General features: G+C 40.2%; 3 protein-coding genes across 6 annotated transcripts in view; 1 reads left to right on the top strand and 2 right to left on the bottom strand.

Moving 5' to 3' along the window:
- Positions 1-8,328, bottom strand: atp5po (ATP synthase peripheral stalk subunit OSCP). 3 transcript variants are annotated; one of them, XM_058063143.1, is made up of 8 exons: positions 8,295-8,328; positions 3,324-3,430; positions 3,010-3,060; positions 2,815-2,925; positions 2,613-2,742; positions 1,456-1,568; positions 1,270-1,356; positions 1-273 (listed from the first exon to the last, which is right to left on the bottom strand). In XM_058063143.1, exons 1-8 carry the CDS (start codon positions 8,311-8,313, stop codon positions 163-165), a joined length of 729 nt encoding a protein of 242 aa, XP_057919126.1. In that variant the 5' UTR covers positions 8,314-8,328; the 3' UTR covers positions 1-162. The 3 variants fall into 3 exon arrangements, with proteins under 3 accessions (XP_057919126.1, XP_057919128.1, XP_057919127.1); XM_058063145.1 differs by lacking the exon at positions 8,295-8,328 and adding an exon at positions 5,033-5,088; XM_058063144.1 differs by lacking the exon at positions 8,295-8,328 and adding an exon at positions 3,900-3,924.
- On the top strand, positions 5,410-17,863 carry sfxn1 (sideroflexin 1). Its single transcript, XM_058063142.1, has 11 exons — positions 5,410-5,512; positions 8,084-8,253; positions 8,324-8,494; positions 9,519-9,617; positions 9,690-9,765; positions 10,012-10,097; positions 12,101-12,228; positions 12,298-12,347; positions 12,430-12,479; positions 12,642-12,689; positions 13,775-17,863. Exons 2-11 carry the CDS (start codon positions 8,090-8,092, stop codon positions 13,869-13,871), a joined length of 969 nt encoding a protein of 322 aa, XP_057919125.1. The 5' UTR covers positions 5,410-5,512; positions 8,084-8,089; the 3' UTR covers positions 13,872-17,863.
- atp7a (ATPase copper transporting alpha) overlaps positions 17,687-20,332 on the bottom strand; it is a 20,264-nt gene continuing 17,618 nt past the window's right edge. For both annotated transcript variants that reach the window (XM_058063141.1, XM_058063140.1), the window contains exon 23: positions 17,687-20,275. In XM_058063141.1, the coding sequence (XP_057919124.1) occupies positions 20,002-20,275 (274 nt within the window). In that variant the 3' untranslated portion in view covers positions 17,687-20,001. The remainder of the gene's footprint in view (positions 20,276-20,332) is intronic.

A 20,332-nucleotide genomic window follows, 5' to 3' on the forward strand; every position in this document is an offset into this window, starting at 1 on the left:
TTATGAGCCATATTATGGAGGGCTTTTATTAACATCCATATGAATTGGAGCACAGACATTGGATATCTGCATGGCTAAAACAAGTAGCAATTTACATTTATTTAGTTATTTCCCATGATGGTCATTTCCACAAAAAGGATCCAAGATGAAGTCCGCAGGGATTTAAGATTCTCTCATGAGCTTGGTCAGCTTCTGAATCTTAGTCTTAGTGGACATGTCAACGTACTTGTCTCCAATACTGACGATCATGCCGCCCAGGATGGATGGATCAGACTGTAAAGAGGATGGCATTTGAAGTTATTTGATGACATAATCATTTATTTTGTAAAAAATATGTAGTTACAGAGACCAGGGTTCAATTCCACCCTCGGCCATCTCTGTGTGGAGTTTGCATGTTCTCCCCGTGCATGCGTGGGTTTTTTTCCGGGTACTCCGGTTTCCTCCCACATTCCAAAAACATGCTAGGTTAATTGGCGACTCCAAATTGTCCATAGGTATGAATGTGAGTGTGAATGGTTGTTTGTCTATATGTGCCCTGTGATTGGGTGGCGACCAGTCCAGGGTGGACCCCGCCACTCGCCCGAAGACAGCTGGTATAGGCTCCAGCACCCCTGCGATCCTCGTGAGGATAAGTTGTAGAAAATGATTGAATGAATGAGTTCTCCTATTTTGTGTGGAAGTGGTAACTTTTTGGCTTCTTATTTTGTCTTTCCCGCCCCTCGGCCGTCTCTGGGTGGAGTTTGCATGTTCTCCCCGTGTATGCGTGGGTTTTCTCCGGGTACTCCGGTTTCCTCCCACATTCCAAAAACATGCTAGGCTAATTAGCGACTCCAAATTGTCCATAGGTATGAATGTGAGTGTGAATGGTTGTTTGTCTATATGTGCCCTGTGATTGGCTGGCCACCAGTCCAGGGTGTACCCCGCCTCTCGCCCGAAGACAGCTGGGATAGGCTCCAGCACCCTCCGCGACCCTCGTGAGGATAAGCGGTAGAAAATGAATGAATGGATGTAGTTACAGGCTGAGAATGTGCTGCAGATTAATCAGCGAGGTAATTAATCAACCAAGGCTTAGTTGGAATGGCATCTTTATAATAAAATATGACTGAAAAAAATCCAGTTTTATGCAAAATTTGCTTGTTCTAACAAGTTCTAAAAAAGTACACAATAACACTTCATGGAGACACACGCTCTAATGGAGACTGGCATGGACAAACGGCTCATTAGTAATAATGAGACCAACACCCTTCCATTGTAAGACTAAAACTGTACCTTGGTCTCCAGCTTGATAACTTCCCCCTTCTGTAGAAATCCATTGAGTGCGACTTTCAGCTCAGCCAGATTAGCCTGATCCAGAGGCTAAAATGGATACAACATTGAGTGTATATATAGCACAGGTATAACAGTAAATCCTTGAAGATGACACCAATATTTGTACAACATGGACAGACAACACACCTGAGCAGTGGTAACTGTGCAGATCACCTCACCGCGGTGTGCACTCATCATCTTGCCAAAAGCAGCGATGACGTCCCCAGTTAGAGTCAGACGACCGTTGTCGGACAAAACATCTGCAGAAACAGACAATTTCAGCATCAAAAAACAAAACACGACTATAGTCACATTTATACTCTTTTTATTTACAACATATTGCGCAACTGCAGGGGTCTTGAGACACATGCTAACTCGCAAACTAGAGAGCTAGGGACCTTAACGGTAGCCTTCAAGTTATTTCCTTTAAACTTATATGGCCAAAAACTTACCACTTCCACACAGATAGGGAGGATAACTATTAACAGTTATTTAACCTTTAACATGAACATTAATCAAACGTAATAAACGGTAGCCTTCAAGTTATTTCCTTTAAACTTAAATAGCCCAAAACTTACCACTTCCACACAGATAGGGAGGATAACTATTAACAGTTATTTAACCTTTAACATGAACATTAATCAAATGTAATAATTTTTTCTGGGTACATGATGCCATACAGCATCCATATCAAACTTGCGCGGGCCGCACTAACATTAAACTTTCATATCAAGGCGGGGGCCTCAAACTAGTGTCCTGCGGGCCACATTTGGCCCGCGGGCCGTGTGTTTGAGACCCCTGGTTTAAATTTTTCAACTGATCTAAACATTTTGTTCAGGAGTGTAGATTTAAAAAAAAAAAAAAAAAAAACTAAAGATGGTTTTTTTGTCAAGTACACAAAACGACCATTATTTCCAGCAGTATCTATAAAACAAACACCTTGTTTTCCCTCTCCATTATGTCTGGCAATTGTCTTCAATAGATGAGTAGGTTTACTTTACTTTTATTGAATAGTCAGTTTTTAACTAAGACTTGTATGACAGCGGCAATTGTCTTTAATAGATGAGTAGTTTTACTTTACTTTTAATGAATAGTCAGTTTTTAACTAAGATTTGTATGACAGTGAAGTATAGATTTTAACTAACTAATTATACACGTTACATTATTCTCTATAGGAAAATGTTGTAACATGGAGCTCATGAAAATAGCCAAAGCAATACATTGAAACACTTTTGGTGTGATATTTCTGTAGTAATAGATGCCTGATGTATAAGTATTACTGCACACATGAAGTGACAACTCACTAATGAGGTTGACGGTGATCGACGAGACTTTGGCCTTGGCAAGGGCATCGGTGAAGGTCTTCTGCTTGATGCTACGCTTCACATGAGGGTTCATGACCACACTGGAAAGTTTGGGATCCTTGATGAGGGTCTGTGGGGGGGGAAAAAAGCGAAGCAATTCAACCAGGCATCCAACCATATCTGCTTAAACTCCTTTACTTACATTTACTTTAGCCAGCTCCTGTTCCACTTGGTCCAGTTTCTTCTGCTTACTAGCAGCTGAGAACAGAGCTGTGGCATAGCGGCCTTCCACTCCATAGACTTGAATGGGTGGCTTAAATAGAAGAGAGTCATATACTGACATTCATGTACAACTCAATTGACGTTGAAGGGGTTTAATGTATATATAATTATGTACCTTGATCAGTTTTGCTGCAGGTCGGACGACTGATGTGCTAAACTGGCGGACCTGCATAAATAAACAGCATATTTTTAACATTTAAACACAACTAGATAGCTTAGCATCGATTGCATACATTACTGCTAGCTGCTAGGCTAACACATTAGCAGTCATTCAAGTGCAATACCGCGTATATTTATTCATACTATTCAGAGACGACAACTGGTACCCAAGAAAGGTTGCGGTAAATTGGATAGACTTTACAATATAAAAATATCAAGTACGAACTATTCTATGTGAGTAAAAATGAGTAAAATCATTGACCGTCTTACCTGCTGTCCTAGCATGTGTGCTGCCATTTTCTCCTCCAGCTGTCTCGCGCAGAGGTACGGACTGCGCATGTGCATATGAAGGGAGCCTTTGTATGGGTATTGTAGTCCTTGAAGAATAACAAAATAACACCAACTAGCAACAAATCAAATATTGCGACTGTATAAATGACGAGTATAGCTACACAATTAGCTGACTTTTGTAGGAAACGCTTGTAGTTTATTTTATAGTTTAGTGTATGTCGTTTATTTCTCTCCCAACATTACACGGTGGACTTTGTTTTGATGGAAGCTAGCTTAACGAGTTATTCAATGGTGTGTGATAATTTTTTTTTACTTCACGGTCGACTTTCCAGCTGTGTAAATTGTACTGTTACCGCTTTACAACATTAGTAATTAATCTTCACTTCGGCATTTAATTATGTCAGGTTCTCGGTTTGTCCAAAAGAGGGCAGGCAACTCGTGAAACATCACACCTAAAATAGAGAACACGTCACGCTGACATCAATTCAATGATGTAAATATGCAAATAAACGCTAACAAAATCTCCTTGAAGCGATGACGTGAGGTAAATATTACCCTTGGCCATCTCTGTGTGGAGTTTGCATGTTCTTCCCGTGCAGGCGTGGGTTTTCTCCGGGTACTCCGGTTTCCTCCCACATTCCAAAAACATGCTAGGTTAATTAGCGACTCCAAATTGTCCATAGGTATGAATGTGAGTGTGAATGGTTGTTTGTCTATATGTGCCCTGTGATTGGCTGGCCACCAGTCCAGGGTGTACCCCGCCTGCCTCTCGCCCGAAGACAGCTGGGATAGGCTCCAGCACCGCCCGCAACCCTTGTGAGGATATGCGTTAGAAAATGAAATGAATGAATAAAACATTTTTTAACATTATTGATCATCAGTAGCAACACACACGTCTGATTTCAATAACACCCTTGCAGAAAATAATAATAGTACAAGGTTTGATTTCGCTGCATGCCTTAAATGGGAAAAAGTAGCACCATCTTGTGGACAAAACTAAAAGCTAGCAGTCCAACCATCATTAGCTTTTGCTAAGATAAATTAATTCATTCACTTTCTACCGCTTATCCTCAAGGGTTGCGGGGGGTGCTGGAGCCTATCCCAGCTGTCAGGGCGAGAGGCGGGGTACACCCTGGACTGGTGGCCCGCCAATCACAGGGCACATAAAGACAAACAACTATTCAGGCTAAGATAAATGTAGGAACCACAAAAATCTGTTAATTTAGTCTTTAAATGGTGCTGAAATTACATTTTATGTTTCTCAAGCTGCTGTGCCTCCGCCCCAAAACACATGTGATCACATCTGATAACTGATCAATTAATGAAAAACCCATGTTTGCTTCAAGGTCACAAAATCATCCTTCATTTTGACACATTTGAAAACCACCAACAATCTGAACCCATGAGGAAACACTGTCCAACTGGATGTATTAAATATATAAACACATAACTATATCGATACATAAACATACAAATAGCTAGCTAGATAAATATATTGACAAGTAAAAACAAATAAATATAGTTCAATCCATTTGTCCTTGCTTTTACCACCAACCTCGTGCATAAAGATGTATTAAATACATAAACAGATAACTATATCGATACATAAACATATAAATAGCTAGCTAGATTCATATATGGACAAATAAAAACAAATATAGTTAAATCCATTTGCTTTTACCACCAACCTCGTGCATAAAGATGTATTAAATACATAAACAGATGACTATATCGATACATAAACATATAAATAGCTAGCTAGATTAATATATTGACAAGTAAAAACAAATAAAGATAGTTCAATCCATTTGTCCTTGCTTTTACCACCAACCTCGTGCATAAAGTAAGCTATCGTATGAGAGCACTAACCGGAAAATGTTCATAAAAATAAAAGCCTCCTAACGGAACCGTGGCATGTATAGGTTAGCAATTTAGATGAGTGTTTTACAGTAAAAAAAAAACATAGCTAACATAAGTTATTTGTTGTGATTGATATTAAATCAGGTTGCATGTGGGTTCGAGCATAGACTATAGGGTTTTATTGTGTTATCCAGCTGCTTCCGGTGGAGGGGGGAGCGATGTGGTTACGGACTGCTGTTCCTCGCTAAATTAGCTGAACCGCAGCCTTTCAGGGACACCTCTTACGGAGCACCGGAGCCCTCGGCGCAGTAAGTAAACGATGTACATTATTTCATTTAAAAAAGACGTCGAAATTAAATGTTTGCTGTCAGGTGATAGGTATATAGTGTGTGTGTGTGTGTGTGTGTTGTGGTAAATGTGTGGATGTGGCGCCTCCATACTAGTTGAATCGGTGATGCATTCACTAGCATAATTTATCTTCTCTCTACATTGATGCCTTTACTGTCAATCGGAGATTTGTTGCATTGTTTCCATGCAGTAAAGAATCTCGGTCCAGATTGGACCGGTTTAGTCACAATGTGTGTGTACATGTTTGAAAAAAGGTGCGATTAAAAATAAAAAATCAACAAAAACAGCAACACATGAATGAAAAAATGAATGAAAGATATTTGATATGACAGATATTGATCTTACGGAGGCAATTAATGTGGTTAATGTGTAGCCACGCAGGCTGAATGTGATTGGCTGAGAGTGAGGGCTTGCATATCACTCGGTCCAAAGTTCATCCTCCCACATCACGTTAATTTGCAATGTAAAAGTATTCATTAACGCTGCATTAATCCCACCCATTTACGGATTTATAGCTAATAAAGAATAGCATCAAGTAAACTGTGCTTTTCCTCCCCTTGTTGCCTTCTCCTGACAGTTTAATTGCATTTAAAGAGACAGTACACCGAGACTTTCCGTGCTCATGTCAGTCAGTCAAACCAGCAGCCATGTTTGGTGCAATTCCAGTGGGAGTTTCATCATCCTGCAGCAAATCCTTGCAGAGACCTTTGTTTGAGTCCCGGTGGTCGGGAGCAAAAAATGGTTAAAAAAAAAAACACATCTGAGGCTGGGTGTCACTGACTTGCAGGCGCACACGCACGACACGTTCATGGCAGCGCAGGCCAGTTTCATCTGGCTGTGTGTGGTGGTACCCTGACATAAACTGTGTTCATATTTACATTGAAAGCCTCCAAAAAGCTGCTTGCAGAGAAAGTAAACGTTTGCATGGCAGGTTTAGATGTAATAGGATTTTATAGCATAATAGCGTTTTATGAACCCTGCATATTCTACGTGTAGTGAAGCCTTTTCCAAAGTTAGGCGATGAGGTGCTCAGGGACCTGTTGACTGTAATTTCCACTTTTCCCACTTGAATATCTTGTGTTTATGTATATGTTACGTGCTAACGATGGATCCATCTCGGGCGCAGCGCTATCGATCGATTGCGCAGATCCATCGTTAGCGCGTAATATATAGACTTATATATGGTAATGGTTTAATTTCATTTGAACATGCATCAGATTGCAATTGAATGCATCACATAATCAGTTCACAGTTCCACATGTCCAAAAAGGAGTAGGAAGAAGCAAAGGTTATTAAATCCTACCCCTCCATCTGGTACTTTTACAATCAGTAACTGTTACATTTGTTCACTTCCTGCTTTCCTAATATAATTTAAGTTTTTGTTTTAATTATTTTTTTATTTTTTTATTTTTTATTTTATTTTTGTCACATAATCAGTTCACAGTTCCACATGTCCAAAAGGAGTAGGAAGAAGCAAAGCTTATTAAATCCTACCCCTCCATCTGGTACTTTTACAATCAGTAACTGTTACATTTGTTCACTTCCTGCTTTCCTAATATAGTTTAAGTTTTTTTTAATTTTTTTAAAATTATTATAAAAATATTATTATAAATGATAAAAAAATATTATTTTTTAAATTAAAAAAAAAAAACGTAAACTATATTAGGAAAGCAGGAAGTGAACAAATGTAACAGTTACCGATTGTAAAAGTACCAGATGCAGGGGTAGGATTTAATAAGCTTTGCTTCTTTCTACTCCTTTTGGGTATGTGGAACTGGGAACTGATTATGTGACAAAAAAAAAAAAAAAAAAAAAAATTATACTATATTAGGAAAGCAGGAAGTGAACAAATGTAACAGTTAGTGATTGTAAAAGTACCAGATGGAGGGGTAGGATTTAATAAGCTTTGCTTCTTTCTACTCCTTTTGGATATGTGGAACTGGGAACTGATTATGTGACAAAAATAAAATAAAAAATAATAAAAAAAATTATACTATATTGGGAAAGCAGGAAGTGAACAAATGTAACAGTTAGTGATTGTAAAAGTACCAGATGGAGGGGTAGGATTTAATAAGCCATATATATTAATAGAACCATAGTATATATGAGTAAATAGTACAGCCTGAAGCCGCAAAAAAACATATCACATCAAACTAAAGTGTCCTATCATTTCTTTGTTGTCGTAAGGAGGTAAGGAGAGTGAGGGCACGGCAGCAAAGCGGAGATTCTGGAGTGTTAGCATGTGTTTAGTCTTGTTATTCCACAACAACGCAGCTACACGATGACTAGCAAAGGTTAGTCATCCATTTGCCAGTGTTGTCAATAATCGTGAGCCAAGTAGTTTATATTTAAAAAGCATTTCATATTGTTGAAATCACATAACTATTTTTAAATAAAACATTTTGGGCTGGGCCTAAGCTTGTGCAAGTCTCTGTATTAATCAACCGCCAAGCTACTTTACTGACTGTGCAAATTTCAGTTCCACTTTTTGACGACTGACTAAAAAAAAAAACACTTTTTCCTCTCACCAGACTAACATGGCTGCAGAGCTCTCCACCTCCATAAACATCAAGGAGCCCCGCTGGGACCAGAGTACATTTGTGGGCCGCGCTAAGCATTTCTTCACCGTCACCGACCCGAGGAACGTCCTGCTCACCAACGAACAATTAGCACATGCGCACAAAATCATCACAGAGTACAGGTAAGCTAGGCTAAACGTTAACTTCAATTAAAAGCTCTTACCACTAAGTGAGATGTTCATGGTCCTCCAGGCAAGGTATAGTCTCCCCCGGGCTGACTGAAGATGAGCTGTGGAGAGCCAAATATGTTTTTGACTCAGCATTCCATCCTGACACGGGAGAAAAGATGATCCTGATTGGACGCATGTCAGCGCAGGTTCCAATGAACATGACCATCACTGGATGCATGATGACCTTCTACAAGTAAGAATTTGCCGATTTAGTCGTCTAAGATTCCGGCCATTCCGCTTACATATGAACTACTTATGAATAATAGTTATAAAAATAATAATATTACATTCTTTTTAGTATATAGAACAGCACCAAAATTTAAGGTGGAACTTTTTGGCCCATTACACCACTTGTTCACTTCCTGCTTTCCTAATATAGTTTAAGTTTTTTTTAATTTATTTTTATTTTTATTTTATTTTTGTCACATAATCAGTTCACAGTTCCACATGTCCAAAAGGAGTAGGAAGAAGCAAACCTTATTAAATCCTACCCCTCCATCTGGTACTTTTACAATCAGTAACTGTTACATTTGTTCACTTCCTGCTTTCCTAATATAGTTTAAGTTTTTTTTCAAATTATTTTTTATTTTTATTTTATTTTTGTCACATAATCAGTTCACAGTTCCACATGTCCAAAAGGAGTAGGAAGAAGCAAAGCTCATTAAATCCTACCCCTCCATCTGGTACTTTTACAATCAGTAACATTCAGTTCAGTTACATCAGTTACATTTGTTCACTTCCTGCTTTCGTAATATAATTTCATTTTTTTAACTTTATTTTATTAATGTTTTTATTTGTTTTTTATTAAAGTATTTTTAACTTCATTTTATTATTTACTATTTATTATTTACTATTTATTATTTACTATTTATTAATTATTATTCAATATTCATTATTATTTATTATTATTATTGTTTTTATTTTTTATTTATTTTTTGTCACGTACCTAAGTACGAGGTGATAGGATACAATGACAATTTAAAATTTTATTTTATTTTGTTATTATTCTTATTTTATTTTGTTATTATTTTTATTTTATTTTAAAAATTTTATTTTCGTCAATGCATTCAATGCGGCGGATTCTGTGGGAAATTGTGTTGTCTTGTCGAATACACGCTCAAGTCATCTGACTAAAGTCATCGTGTTGCAAATCCAAAGTCATAAAAAGTGCCAAGTCACATGTGAGCATTGAATTTACTTATTTTTCCCTCCTTCAGGACGACTCCAGCTGTGTTGTTCTGGCAGTGGATCAATCAGTCGTTCAACGCGATAGTCAATTACACCAACAGGAGCGGCGACGCTCCCATCACGGTCAGGTACGGAAGCATCCATGTTCTCCACGCCACGGACTCTCATTGAGCGGTTGATGTGCTTCTCTGGTTTTGCAGTCAGCTTGGCACGGCGTACGTGTCCGCCACCACAGGGGCGGTTGCCACCGCTCTCGGACTAAACGCACTAACCAAGGTATCGGTTCATCTAACCCCATTCTACTTACTCATTTTAACGCGCTGACCTCAAACGCTCGGGCTTGCTGACACGACGTTAGTAGCGCACAAATAGCTTCTTTGTCCGAGAGGAGCCTAATTATTCACGGGGTCGTGCGCCGGAATCGGCGTGTCTCCCTGCCGAGCTCGTTTTGGTTTTGTTATTCGTGCTGATTAATGGCGGAGATGCTTTAATGCACACGCTTCTTTCTCATCCACGCTGCAGCACGTCTCACCTCTGATTGGACGCTTTGTTCCATTTGCTGCTGTCGCTGCCGCCAACTGTATCAACATCCCTCTGATGAGGCAAAGGTAAGGCGGGAATGTGGCACCGCTGCGTCCAACATGTGGCCTTCAATTATTAAGTTTACCTAAGCAGGACGAGAACACGTTATGTTGACCATGTGACAGGAAATGGACATCTACAATGCTATATATAATATGTGTGTACTTATGTTTAAGTAATTTTCCATATGGGGTGGCACGGCGGTCGAGTGGTTAGCGTGAATACCCCACAGCTAGGAGGACCAGGGTTCGATTCCACCCTCGGCCATCTCTGTGTGGAGTTTGCATGTTCTCCCCGTGTTCTCCCACATTCCAAAAACATGCTAGGTTAATTAGCGACTCCAAATTGTCCATAGGTATGAATGTGAGTGTGAATGGTTGTTTGTCTATATGTGCCCTGTGATTGGCTGGCCACCAGTCCAGGGTGTACCCCGCCCGTTCTTGCCCGAAGACAGCTGGGATAGGCTCCAGCCAGCACCCCTTCGCAACCCTCGTGAGGATAAGCGGTATAAAATAAATGAATGAATTCTCCTCCTATTTTGTGTGGAAGTGGTAACTTTTTGGCTTCTTATTTTGTCTTTCCCCACCCTCGGCCATCTCTGTGTGGAGTTTGCATGTTCTCCTCGTGCATTTGTGGGTTTTCTCCGGGTACTACAGTTGAGTGAATAAATGAATTTTCCATATAATCAACAATGATAAAGGAATTAATCTGTTCCGGTGTCAAACTGTCACCTTCATTAAGTGTACAGTCAATGTTTTAAGTCACATTTTCACATGCTTGACAGTCATTTAATGGACTGCAAGGTTAAATTTATTGATTTTTTTCTTTATTCTTAAAAGCCGTTACAGCAATCCCTCGTTTATTGCTGTTAATTGGTTTCAGACCCGACTATGATAAGTGAATTTCTGCCAAGTAGGATTCCTTATTCATAAACAGAATATTTTTTTAGTTATAGTATAGAAAACCAGTTTACGATCTTCTAAATATATTATTTGACATTATGAGAGCCCTCTTAATATGTTCTAGCAACCCTATAGTCACATTTACATTCATTAATTCATTCATTTTCTACCGCTTATCCTCACGAGGGTTGCGGAGGGGGGGTGCTGGAGCCTATCCCAGCTGTCTTCGGGCGAGAGGCCAATTAACGTAGCATGTTTATGGAACGTGGGAGGAAACCGGAGAAAACCCACACATGCACGGGGAGAATATGCAAACTCCACACAGAGAGGGCAGAAGGTGGGGAAAGACAAAATAAGAAGCCGAAAAGTTACCACTTCCACACAAAATAGGAGGAGAACTCATTCATTCATTCATTTTATACTGCTTATCCTAGACTGGTGGCCAGCCAATCACAGGGCACATATAGACAAACAACCATTCACACTCACATTCATACCTATGGACAATTTGGAGTCGCTAATTAACCTAGCATGTTTTTGGAATGTGGGAGGAAACCGGAGTACCCGGGAAAAAACCCCACGCATGCACGGGGAGAACATGCAAACTCCACACAGAGATGGCCGAGGGTGGGGAAAGACAAAATAAGAAGCCAAAATTTACCACTTCCACACAAAATAGGAGGAGAACTCATTCATTCATTCATTTTCTACCGCTTATCCTTACGAGGGTCGCAGGGCGTGCTGGAGCCTATCCCAGCTGTCTTCGGGCGAGAGGCGGGGTACACCCTGGACTGGTGGCCAGCCAATCACAGGGCACATATAGACAAACAACCATTCACACTCACATTCATACCTATGGACAATTTGGAGTCGCTAATTAACCTAGCATGTTTTTGGAATGTGGGAGGAAACCGGAGTACCCAGGGAAAAAAAACCCACGCATGCACGGGGAGAACATGCAAACTCCACACAGAGATGGCCGAGGGTGGAATTGAACCCTGGTCTCCTAGCTGTGAGGTCTGTGCGCTAACCACTCGACCGCCGTGCTGCCCGTTGGTTACAACATGTCATGGTTTTGTCCTCATTTCGACTTTGGACTGATTGTGCTCTTTGCTCCGTGTCCTCAGAGAACTCAAACACGGTATTCCCATAACAGACGAGAATGACAACAGGATAGGGGAGTCGACAAAAGCTGCCCAGCAGGCTATCTCTCAGGTTGTGGTCTCAAGGATCCTCATGGCCTCTCCGGGAATGGGTACTAGGAACTATATGATAACTTTAAACTTCTTCTGTGAAGTCATGACTTGTTTGTTGTTTTTTCCAGCCATCCCACCCTTTTTAATGAACCATTTGGAAAATAAGGCCTTTTTGAAGGTAAGACTGGAACTATAATGGTCCCACCACAGGATAAGGAATTCAATACGGCTTTTGTTTTGTTTCTGCCTGCTCCTCTCAGAGGTTCCCATGGATGAGTGCACCTATTCAAGTCAGCCTGGTGGGATTCTGGTGAGTGGCCGCTTCTTCCATGAAATGTACTTAAGCGTCATATCTGAGGCCATTTTGAGTGAAGTCTGATTTAAAGGTTCCACCGTAACACTTCAGCGACGACGCATTATGATATCTTCACATTCATACTTCATGATGATTTTTTTATGGTGTCATTTCCAGCTTGGTGTTTGCCACTCCACTGTGCTGCGCGCTGTTCCCCCAGAAGAGGTGAGTGGATCCGACGTAACGGGATGCGACCACAGGCTGTGTTCGAAACCGCATACTTACATAGTACTCATACTAACTTTTTGAGTATACATTGTATCTACACTGGCAGTATGTGATTTTAGCTTACTATTCATTTTCTACCGCTTATCCTCATGAGGGTCACAGGGGTGCTGGAGCCTATCCCAGCTGTCTTTGGGCGGCACGAGGCGGGGTACACCCTGGACTGGTCGCTAGCCAGTCACAGGGCACATATAGACAAACAACCATTCACACTCACATTCATACCTATGGACAATTTGGAGTCGCTAATTAACCTAGCATGTTTTTGGAATGTGGGAGGGAACCGGAGTACCCGGAGAAAACCCACGCATTCACGGGGAGAACATGCAAACTCCACACAGAGATGGCCGAGGGTGGGGAAAGACAAAATAAGAAGCCAAAAAGTTACCACTTCCACACAAAATAGGAGGAGAATTCATTTATTCATTCGCACAGACCTCACAGCTAGGAGACCCTAGTTCAAGTCCACCCACGGCCATCTATGTGTGGAGTTTGCATGTTCTCCCCGTGCATGCGTGGGTTTTCTCCGGGTACTCCGGTTTCCTCCCACATTCCAAAAACATGCTAGGTTAATTAGCGACTCCAAATTGTCCATAGGTATGAATGTGAGTGTGAATGGTTGTTTGTCTATATGTGCCCTGTGATTGGCTGATTGGCGACCAGTCCAGGGTGTATCCTGCCTCTCGCCCAAGTGAATGAATGAATGAACCTGAAGTGCGTTGCTCACTTTGGCTAGCTTAAATTTTGCCGAATTTGAAACGAAATTGGAACGAAAAAATTTGAAAAAATGAAAAAATGGTATTTGAACAAATTAATGGAACACTCGGGACCTAAACGGCCACTTTCTTAAAAAAAAAATCTCAATAAAGTGATGAGTTTAAAGAGTTTAGAGCTAAAGTGAAATCAGCTTCAGCCTGTTGATTTCGGCTCGGGTAGGAGCGCAATGCATTGTGGGTTATGCGGTTTCCAACACAGCCACAGTCCACAGCAAAGGATGCTAAATAACGTCCCTGCCTGTCCTCCAGCTCCATATCGGTTAGCCGCCTGGAACCTGAGCTGCAGGAGAAGATCCGGGCCAGCCACCCAGGCCTGGAGAGGGTCTACTTCAACAAAGGGCTATGAGGGCCCCGCCCATCCCGGCCTCTTTAACGCCAGCCCTCCTCATTCAGTGTGCCGCAGTTAAGGTTGCGTCTCGTCATTTCACGCAGATATCGAATAATTCTGTGTTGCTTTTGTCAGTGTCATTTTTAATTTTTTTACTGCCACAATGTGTTTGTTTTTTTAACAATTTTAGCCACTAAATATTCATAATTGTACTAAATCCACATTACCTCATTTTAGTATATTTAGTACATATTGTTGCCAAATGAGCGTCACTGAAAAAGCTTCTCGACTACTCCAGGGACCCGTGCTTTTTTTTCAAAATGGCGACGACCATTAACGGACCAACTCGGTGCTATTTGATACCTTCAAGATATCAGTGTTCATCATTTGTATTTATTCTGCACCAGCAGCCACTCCTCGCATCGTCCAAAAATACTCACCACATTTCCTCAAATGGAGTAACAGGAATCGTGTATATTTATACAATGATTCAAATCACATAGAGTTGAACCTTGGTTAGCATCCTCCACCTGTCACTGTTGCCGTGTCCGTCAGACTACCCAACGGTAGCTGTGACTACAGATATAGATAACCACCACCACCAGTGTGTGAGACTAAGCAGTGAAACATGAAATCAAATCCATTATTATGAAAACTGATTCGGTTAGCGTCCATTTCCGTTACAATAATGACACTAACCAAGGTTCCACTGTATATTACAACATTCATTCATTCGAGGGTCGCGGGGGGTGCTGGAGCCTATCCCAGCTGTCTTCAGGCGAGAGGCGGGGTACTCCCTGGACTGGGGGCCAGCCAGCCAATCACAGGGCACATATAGACAAACAACCATTCACACTCACATTCATACCTATGGACAATTTGGAGTCGCTAATTAACCTAGCATGTTTTTGGAATGTGGGAGGAAACCGGAGTACCCGGAGAAAACCCACGCATGCACGGGGAGAACATGCAAACTCCACACAGAGACTGCCGAGGGGCGGGAAAGACAAAATAAGAAGCCAAAAAGTTACCACTTCCACACAAAATAGGAGGAGAACTCATTCATTTTCTACTGCTTATCATCACGAGGGTCGTGGGCAGTGCTGGAGCCTATCCCAGCCGTCTTCAGGAGAGGGTCGGGGTACACCCTGGACTGGTGGCCAGCCAGCCAATCACAGGGCACATATAGACAAACAACCATTCACACTCACATTCATACCTATGGACAATTTGGAGTCGCCAATTAACCTAGCATGTTTTTGGAATGTGGGAGGAAACCGGAGAAAAAAACCCCACACATGCACGGGGAGAACATGCAAACTCCACACAGAGATAGCCGAGGGTGGGATTGAACCCTGGTCTCCTAGCTATGAGGTTAGCACGCTAACCACTCGACCGCTATGCCGCCCTGTTTCATTCCATTGTTGTTTTCCAATCGCTAATTATTTTCCAATCAGTACTGAAGCGTCTCCAGAATGTGCTCTTCTTAGTCGTCAGCTTTACAGATGCCATGTCTTAACAATAAAAGGTACACAAAAACACTGAGAAACTAATGATTCGTGGTTAGGTCGGTACTACTATAATTTTGTGTACCTTCTTGTAAAGCGTCATTAAAACCAAGCGGTGTTGAATTGGGGCGCGGGGACCACCATTTGAGGAACTGCGGTGACAAATTCTCATATTAAATAATCTACATTCCTTGTAAAAAAGTGTCATTTCAAAATTGTATGTTATCCACAACATCCTGTTAGGGTCAAAGTAGTTTTAGATTAAGGAGAATTAATTTTTTAAAAGTATTATTATCGACATGAGTACTTGGTACACGTTAAGATGATTTTCTTGCACATTATGATTCAGAATCATGTCAGATTATTGTATTAAGATCTAGCAGTGTTACACAGTTTTTGACAGAAAGCAGAATAATAATACATAGATAGATAGATGACACCTACCTAGGCTGTGGCGGTCTTATCATACCACTGACTGTGGCGGTCCTATAATACACCTTCATCCTGCATATGAAGATCCTGAATCCCGTTTATGTTTCCTTGGCCTGTTCTAAAATCAGGGATGAGAGAAGAAAGGGAGGGGAGGGATCCAAACTAGCCACCAAACTCACAAGCAAGTGTTAATTTATAATTTCATCCACTGAAGGCAAATGTTTACATGAAATGTTAGTGAACGTGGATTCCATCGCTCACGGTGTGATCACTGTAAAAATGTTTTAATATAATCAAAAATCTATTATTGTTGTACCGTACAAGTGACTTTATTTGGTGTTTCCGGAGATGTTTGGTTGCTGTTCCCTAACTGGTATTAAGTGACTTTTGTTCTCGTCATCAAGGTGAACTGAATGTAACATTTTCCTGCTATAGCCACATCTTTTTGACCAGAAAAAGCACAATGTTGGGACTCTGAAATGAAATGCTGCAATTTTTTTTTTTTTTGGACCACGGTGGTCCCCCACCGGTGTTTTTTTCACAGATCACCTTTTACCAACTGAGGGAGTAGCACAATAATACTATTTTCATATTTACATTACATGTCTGTGTCCATTAAGGCTTAAACTGTCCTTAATAAATATTCATAAAGCTTCACAGTGGAACCCTTAAAGTCAAACAAGTTGTTTGAAGACTCAATACAAACAAACGCAACAATCAAAGTAAAATAAAGTAAAATTACTCACCTACTTGACATTTCATGTCTGTGTCCATTAAGGCTTAAACTGTCCTGAATAAATATTCCCTTAAAGTCAAACAAGTTGTTCGAAGACTCAACACAAACAGACAAACGCAACAATTAAAGTAAAATAAAGTAAAACTACTCACCTACTTGACATATCATGTCTGTGTCCATTAAGGCCTAAACTGTACTTAATAAATATTCCCTTAAAAGTCAAACAAGTTGTTCTAAGACTCAACACAAACAAACAAACACAACAATCAAAGTAAAATAAAGTAAAACTACTCACCTACTTGACATTTCATGTCTGTGTCCATTAAGGCAAGGCCTAAACTGTTCTTAATAAATATTCATAAAGTTTCACAGTGGAACCCTTAAAGTCAAACAAGTTGTTCTAAGACTCAACACGAACAGACAAAACGCAACAATTAAAGTAAAATAAAGTAAAATTACTCACCTACTTGACATTTCATGTCTGTGTCCATTAAGGCTTAAACTGTCCTTAATAAATATTCCCTTAAAGTCAAAGAAGTTGTTTGAAGACTCAACACGAACACACAAACGCAACAATTAAAGTAAAATAAAGTAAAACTACTCACCCTTTGAAGACAAACAGGAAGTTATTTTCAGAGCACCGAGTGTCGTACATTCGTCATCACTCCTTCATTCTATCGTGGGTCTTCATCATTCATAAATGATGGCTGTTTCGTGGTTGGCTGTGGCCTATTAGTCCCCCCCCAAAAAACTACAGGAATGTTATTTCACATCTAGAACAATGGTAAAACCCATAGAAAGTCATAAACAGGTTTTTCCATGTTCTAACTACGAAAACATACCGTGTAATTGTTGACAAAGAACACTTGCAGTAGCACTGAAACGTATTCAAAATTCATAGTAAATTGTATTAACTTGCAGTAGTTTGCAATAAACTAGAATCTACTGTACGTTTGTACATTTTGAAAAGAAATGTCTATGGTTATCACTACAATTTCTGTCATAATCACATGGCATCACAGCAAACCCACAGCAGTCAAAGAAAAAGCAAAGTCAAACCCTTTTTTTTGATTCTGATGGTTCGAGCCCCAAGTTTTGTCTGACTTGTGAGGTTCCACTGTACAGGAAGTGATACAAATCACATGATGTATTTGTACAAAAAAAAAAAAAAAAAAGATTTAGATGAAATGGCATTTGGTTGTGCAGTATTGATGTGATCTTGATGAAAATAAAATGAACCGGATGAACTGGAGTGCGCCACCTTCTGGTAATGTTTTTGATTTTAATTCCAAGGCACAATATGTTTAGAAGAACAATCAGAGCGTTGCCAAAGCTTATTTTGGCGGCAGACAGAGACGCACTATGTTGTTCAAACAGGCCGGCATGGCGCTTCGGAAGGCGATGCGTCTACGGAATGAGGCAGCAATTACATAAAAACTAAAACCGGGCTGCACTGTAGACATTTAAAAAGGCTGAAACTAAAGCAGTAATTACAACTGTAGCCACTAGGGGTGTCACGAGACGATACACAAGATTGGGTCAACGCAACAAGATTTTAACATCATAAAGAAAATAGAAATTCAATTAAAAAATATACTATAATCTACAAATTTAATTTGTACAATGTTTCATTTTCAGCACTTTGTGTGCATGTTAGCGGCCCCGCCTCCACCCACCGAGTCGTTGTTCTAGGGAACAAACACACTAAGGTGCGGAAAGAAATGCACAGAGTGAACTCTCTTCCTATCTGGAGGTGACAGATGAGGAAAACAGGCACACATACATGGCAAAATTATCTAATTCATTTTCATTAATTGGGTTTAATGCATTATCAAATCAATTAAATTTAATGAATTATCACATTAATAAAATTTAATGAATTATCACATTAATTTAAATTGAAGGAATTATCAAATTAATTAAATTTAATTAAATTTAATCAAATTTAATTACATTTAATTAATTATCAAATTAAATTTTTTTTTAATTTAATTAATTATCAAATTAATTAAATTTAATTAATTCGTCCCATACCTAGTGCCCACATTTTTTTTCTGAATGAGAATTCTTATAATATACATCACAATATACTGCACATATACAACTCTACAAATTTAATTTATACAATGTTTCATTTTCAGCACTTTGTGTGCATGCTAGCGGCCCCGCCTCCACCCACCGAGTTGTTGTTCTGGGGAACAAACACACTGAGGTGCTGAAAGAAATGCACAGAGTGAACCCTCTTCCTATCTGGAGGCGACAGATGAGGAAAACAGGCATACATACATGGCAAAATTATCGGGTTAATTTTTATTAATTGGGTTTAATTAATTATTACATTAATTTAATTTTATTATCAAATCAATTAAATTTTATTATCAAATCAATTAAATTTTATTAATTATCAATTAAAATTAATTGTCAAAGTTATTTAAATTAATTGTCAAAGTAATTAAAATTAATTAATTGTTACATTAATAAAAATTAACTAATTGTTAAATTAATTAAAATTAACTAATTGTTAAATTAATTAAAATTAATTGTTAAATTAATTAAAATTAACTAATTATCTAATTAATTAATTCGTCCCAGGCCTAGTGCCCATGACATCTTTTTTTCTGAATGAGAAATCTTATCACGTTACAACCTTGTGACACCCCCAGTGACCACCCGTAACATTCAGTTAGTGCTTCAGATGATATAATTTCTACGCATTTGATTATTAAATGATAACGTGACACTACGGCCATACGCTCTGAAGCAGTAACGCTAACGCCATCCAACTTGTACTAATGCACTTAACAATGGCGTGTAGAAGACAAACAGCACGGCAATGAGCCAAATCTCAGCACAGAGACGTTCTCGTGTAACAGCAAATGAAGATGTGAGAAACACAAACAGATCCCATCATTAGTTAAGCAGCTGCAGGCTGACACGTACACCGTTGCCACGGAAACATATAAAGCCTGTCGTGTCCGAGGTGCGCTCTTTGGAATGTGCTGGATTTTCCAACGGGCACTAACACGGACTACATCCGCCATCTTCACTCTAAAGCATCACTGACTGATGATACTTGTTGAGATTTTAAAATGCAACTTCTGCAAGGTTTGCATTCCCGTTTTTGCCCCACGTTGATTTCAATGGAGAAGAAGATAAATAAGGTAAATATAAATATCACAATTAAACAACACAGAAGGGGAAAAGGGCTAAAAACATGTCTTTGGATAGGCTTTTGGAATTCTTTGGGGTCACTCTTTTGGACCAAAAACACAGCAAAGTGTTAAGACGGCGTCTCGGAGAGGGCGCCCTAGAGCTCAGACTTCAACAAAAAAGATGTGAAGCGTGCTCGGAAGTGCTTGCGATCAGCTGGTTGAGCGTGAAGATACACAAGAAGCCGAGTGCACCCGCAGCACGAAGCTAAGGCCTTTAACAACGTGAAGCTCCTTCAAACATTTGGCGGACCACGTAAACTTCAGCAGAACTCCTCTTCACACTGAGCCTCCCCCACCAGGAGCGAGTGCTTGTCGGGCTCGCTGAGGACCAAGCTGTGGATCGAGTGCTTGTCGGAGCGCAGCGAGTTGATGGACGCCCGGCTATAGTTGACGATGCGGTCGAGGAGGCTGAGCTTAGGAGAGGGTCGTCGTAGCTCGCCCATGCCGATATGGACGCTGACGTCGGAGAGGCTGCCCTGTCGCCTGGTGTTGCCCAATCGGGCCTCCAGCTTCTCCGCACTGGGCTTGGTGTAGCTGCAGACAGACAGACAGGGAGAAGGCTGAGCATGTGTGTGCAGATTTGAATATTTA

This window comes from Doryrhamphus excisus, chromosome 23 (genome assembly GCF_030265055.1).
Source record: "Doryrhamphus excisus isolate RoL2022-K1 chromosome 23, RoL_Dexc_1.0, whole genome shotgun sequence".
NCBI classification, from domain to species: domain Eukaryota; kingdom Metazoa; phylum Chordata; class Actinopteri; order Syngnathiformes; family Syngnathidae; genus Doryrhamphus; species Doryrhamphus excisus.

Excerpts from the sequence above, each read along its gene's own strand:
- sfxn1 (XM_058063142.1), top strand. The coding sequence starts at position 8,090 with ATGGCTGCAGAGCTCTCCACCTCCATAAACATCAAGGAGCCCCGCTGG. Across the intron at positions 9,766-10,011 it reads GACTAAACGCACTAACCAAG|CACGTCTCACCTCTGATTGG; the intron begins GTATCGGTTCAT and ends TCCACGCTGCAG. Across the intron at positions 10,098-12,100 it reads ATCCCTCTGATGAGGCAAAG|AGAACTCAAACACGGTATTC; the intron begins GTAAGGCGGGAA and ends CCGTGTCCTCAG.
- atp5po (XM_058063145.1), bottom strand. The coding sequence starts at position 5,084 with ATGTATCGATATAGTCATCTGTTTATGTATTTAATACATCTTTATGCA. Across the intron at positions 3,061-3,323 it reads CACACATGCTAGGACAGCAG|GTCCGCCAGTTTAGCACATC; the intron begins GTAAGACGGTCA and ends TTATTTATGCAG. Across the intron at positions 1,569-2,612 it reads GATCACCGTCAACCTCATTA|ATGTTTTGTCCGACAACGGT; the intron begins GTGAGTTGTCAC and ends CTGTTTCTGCAG.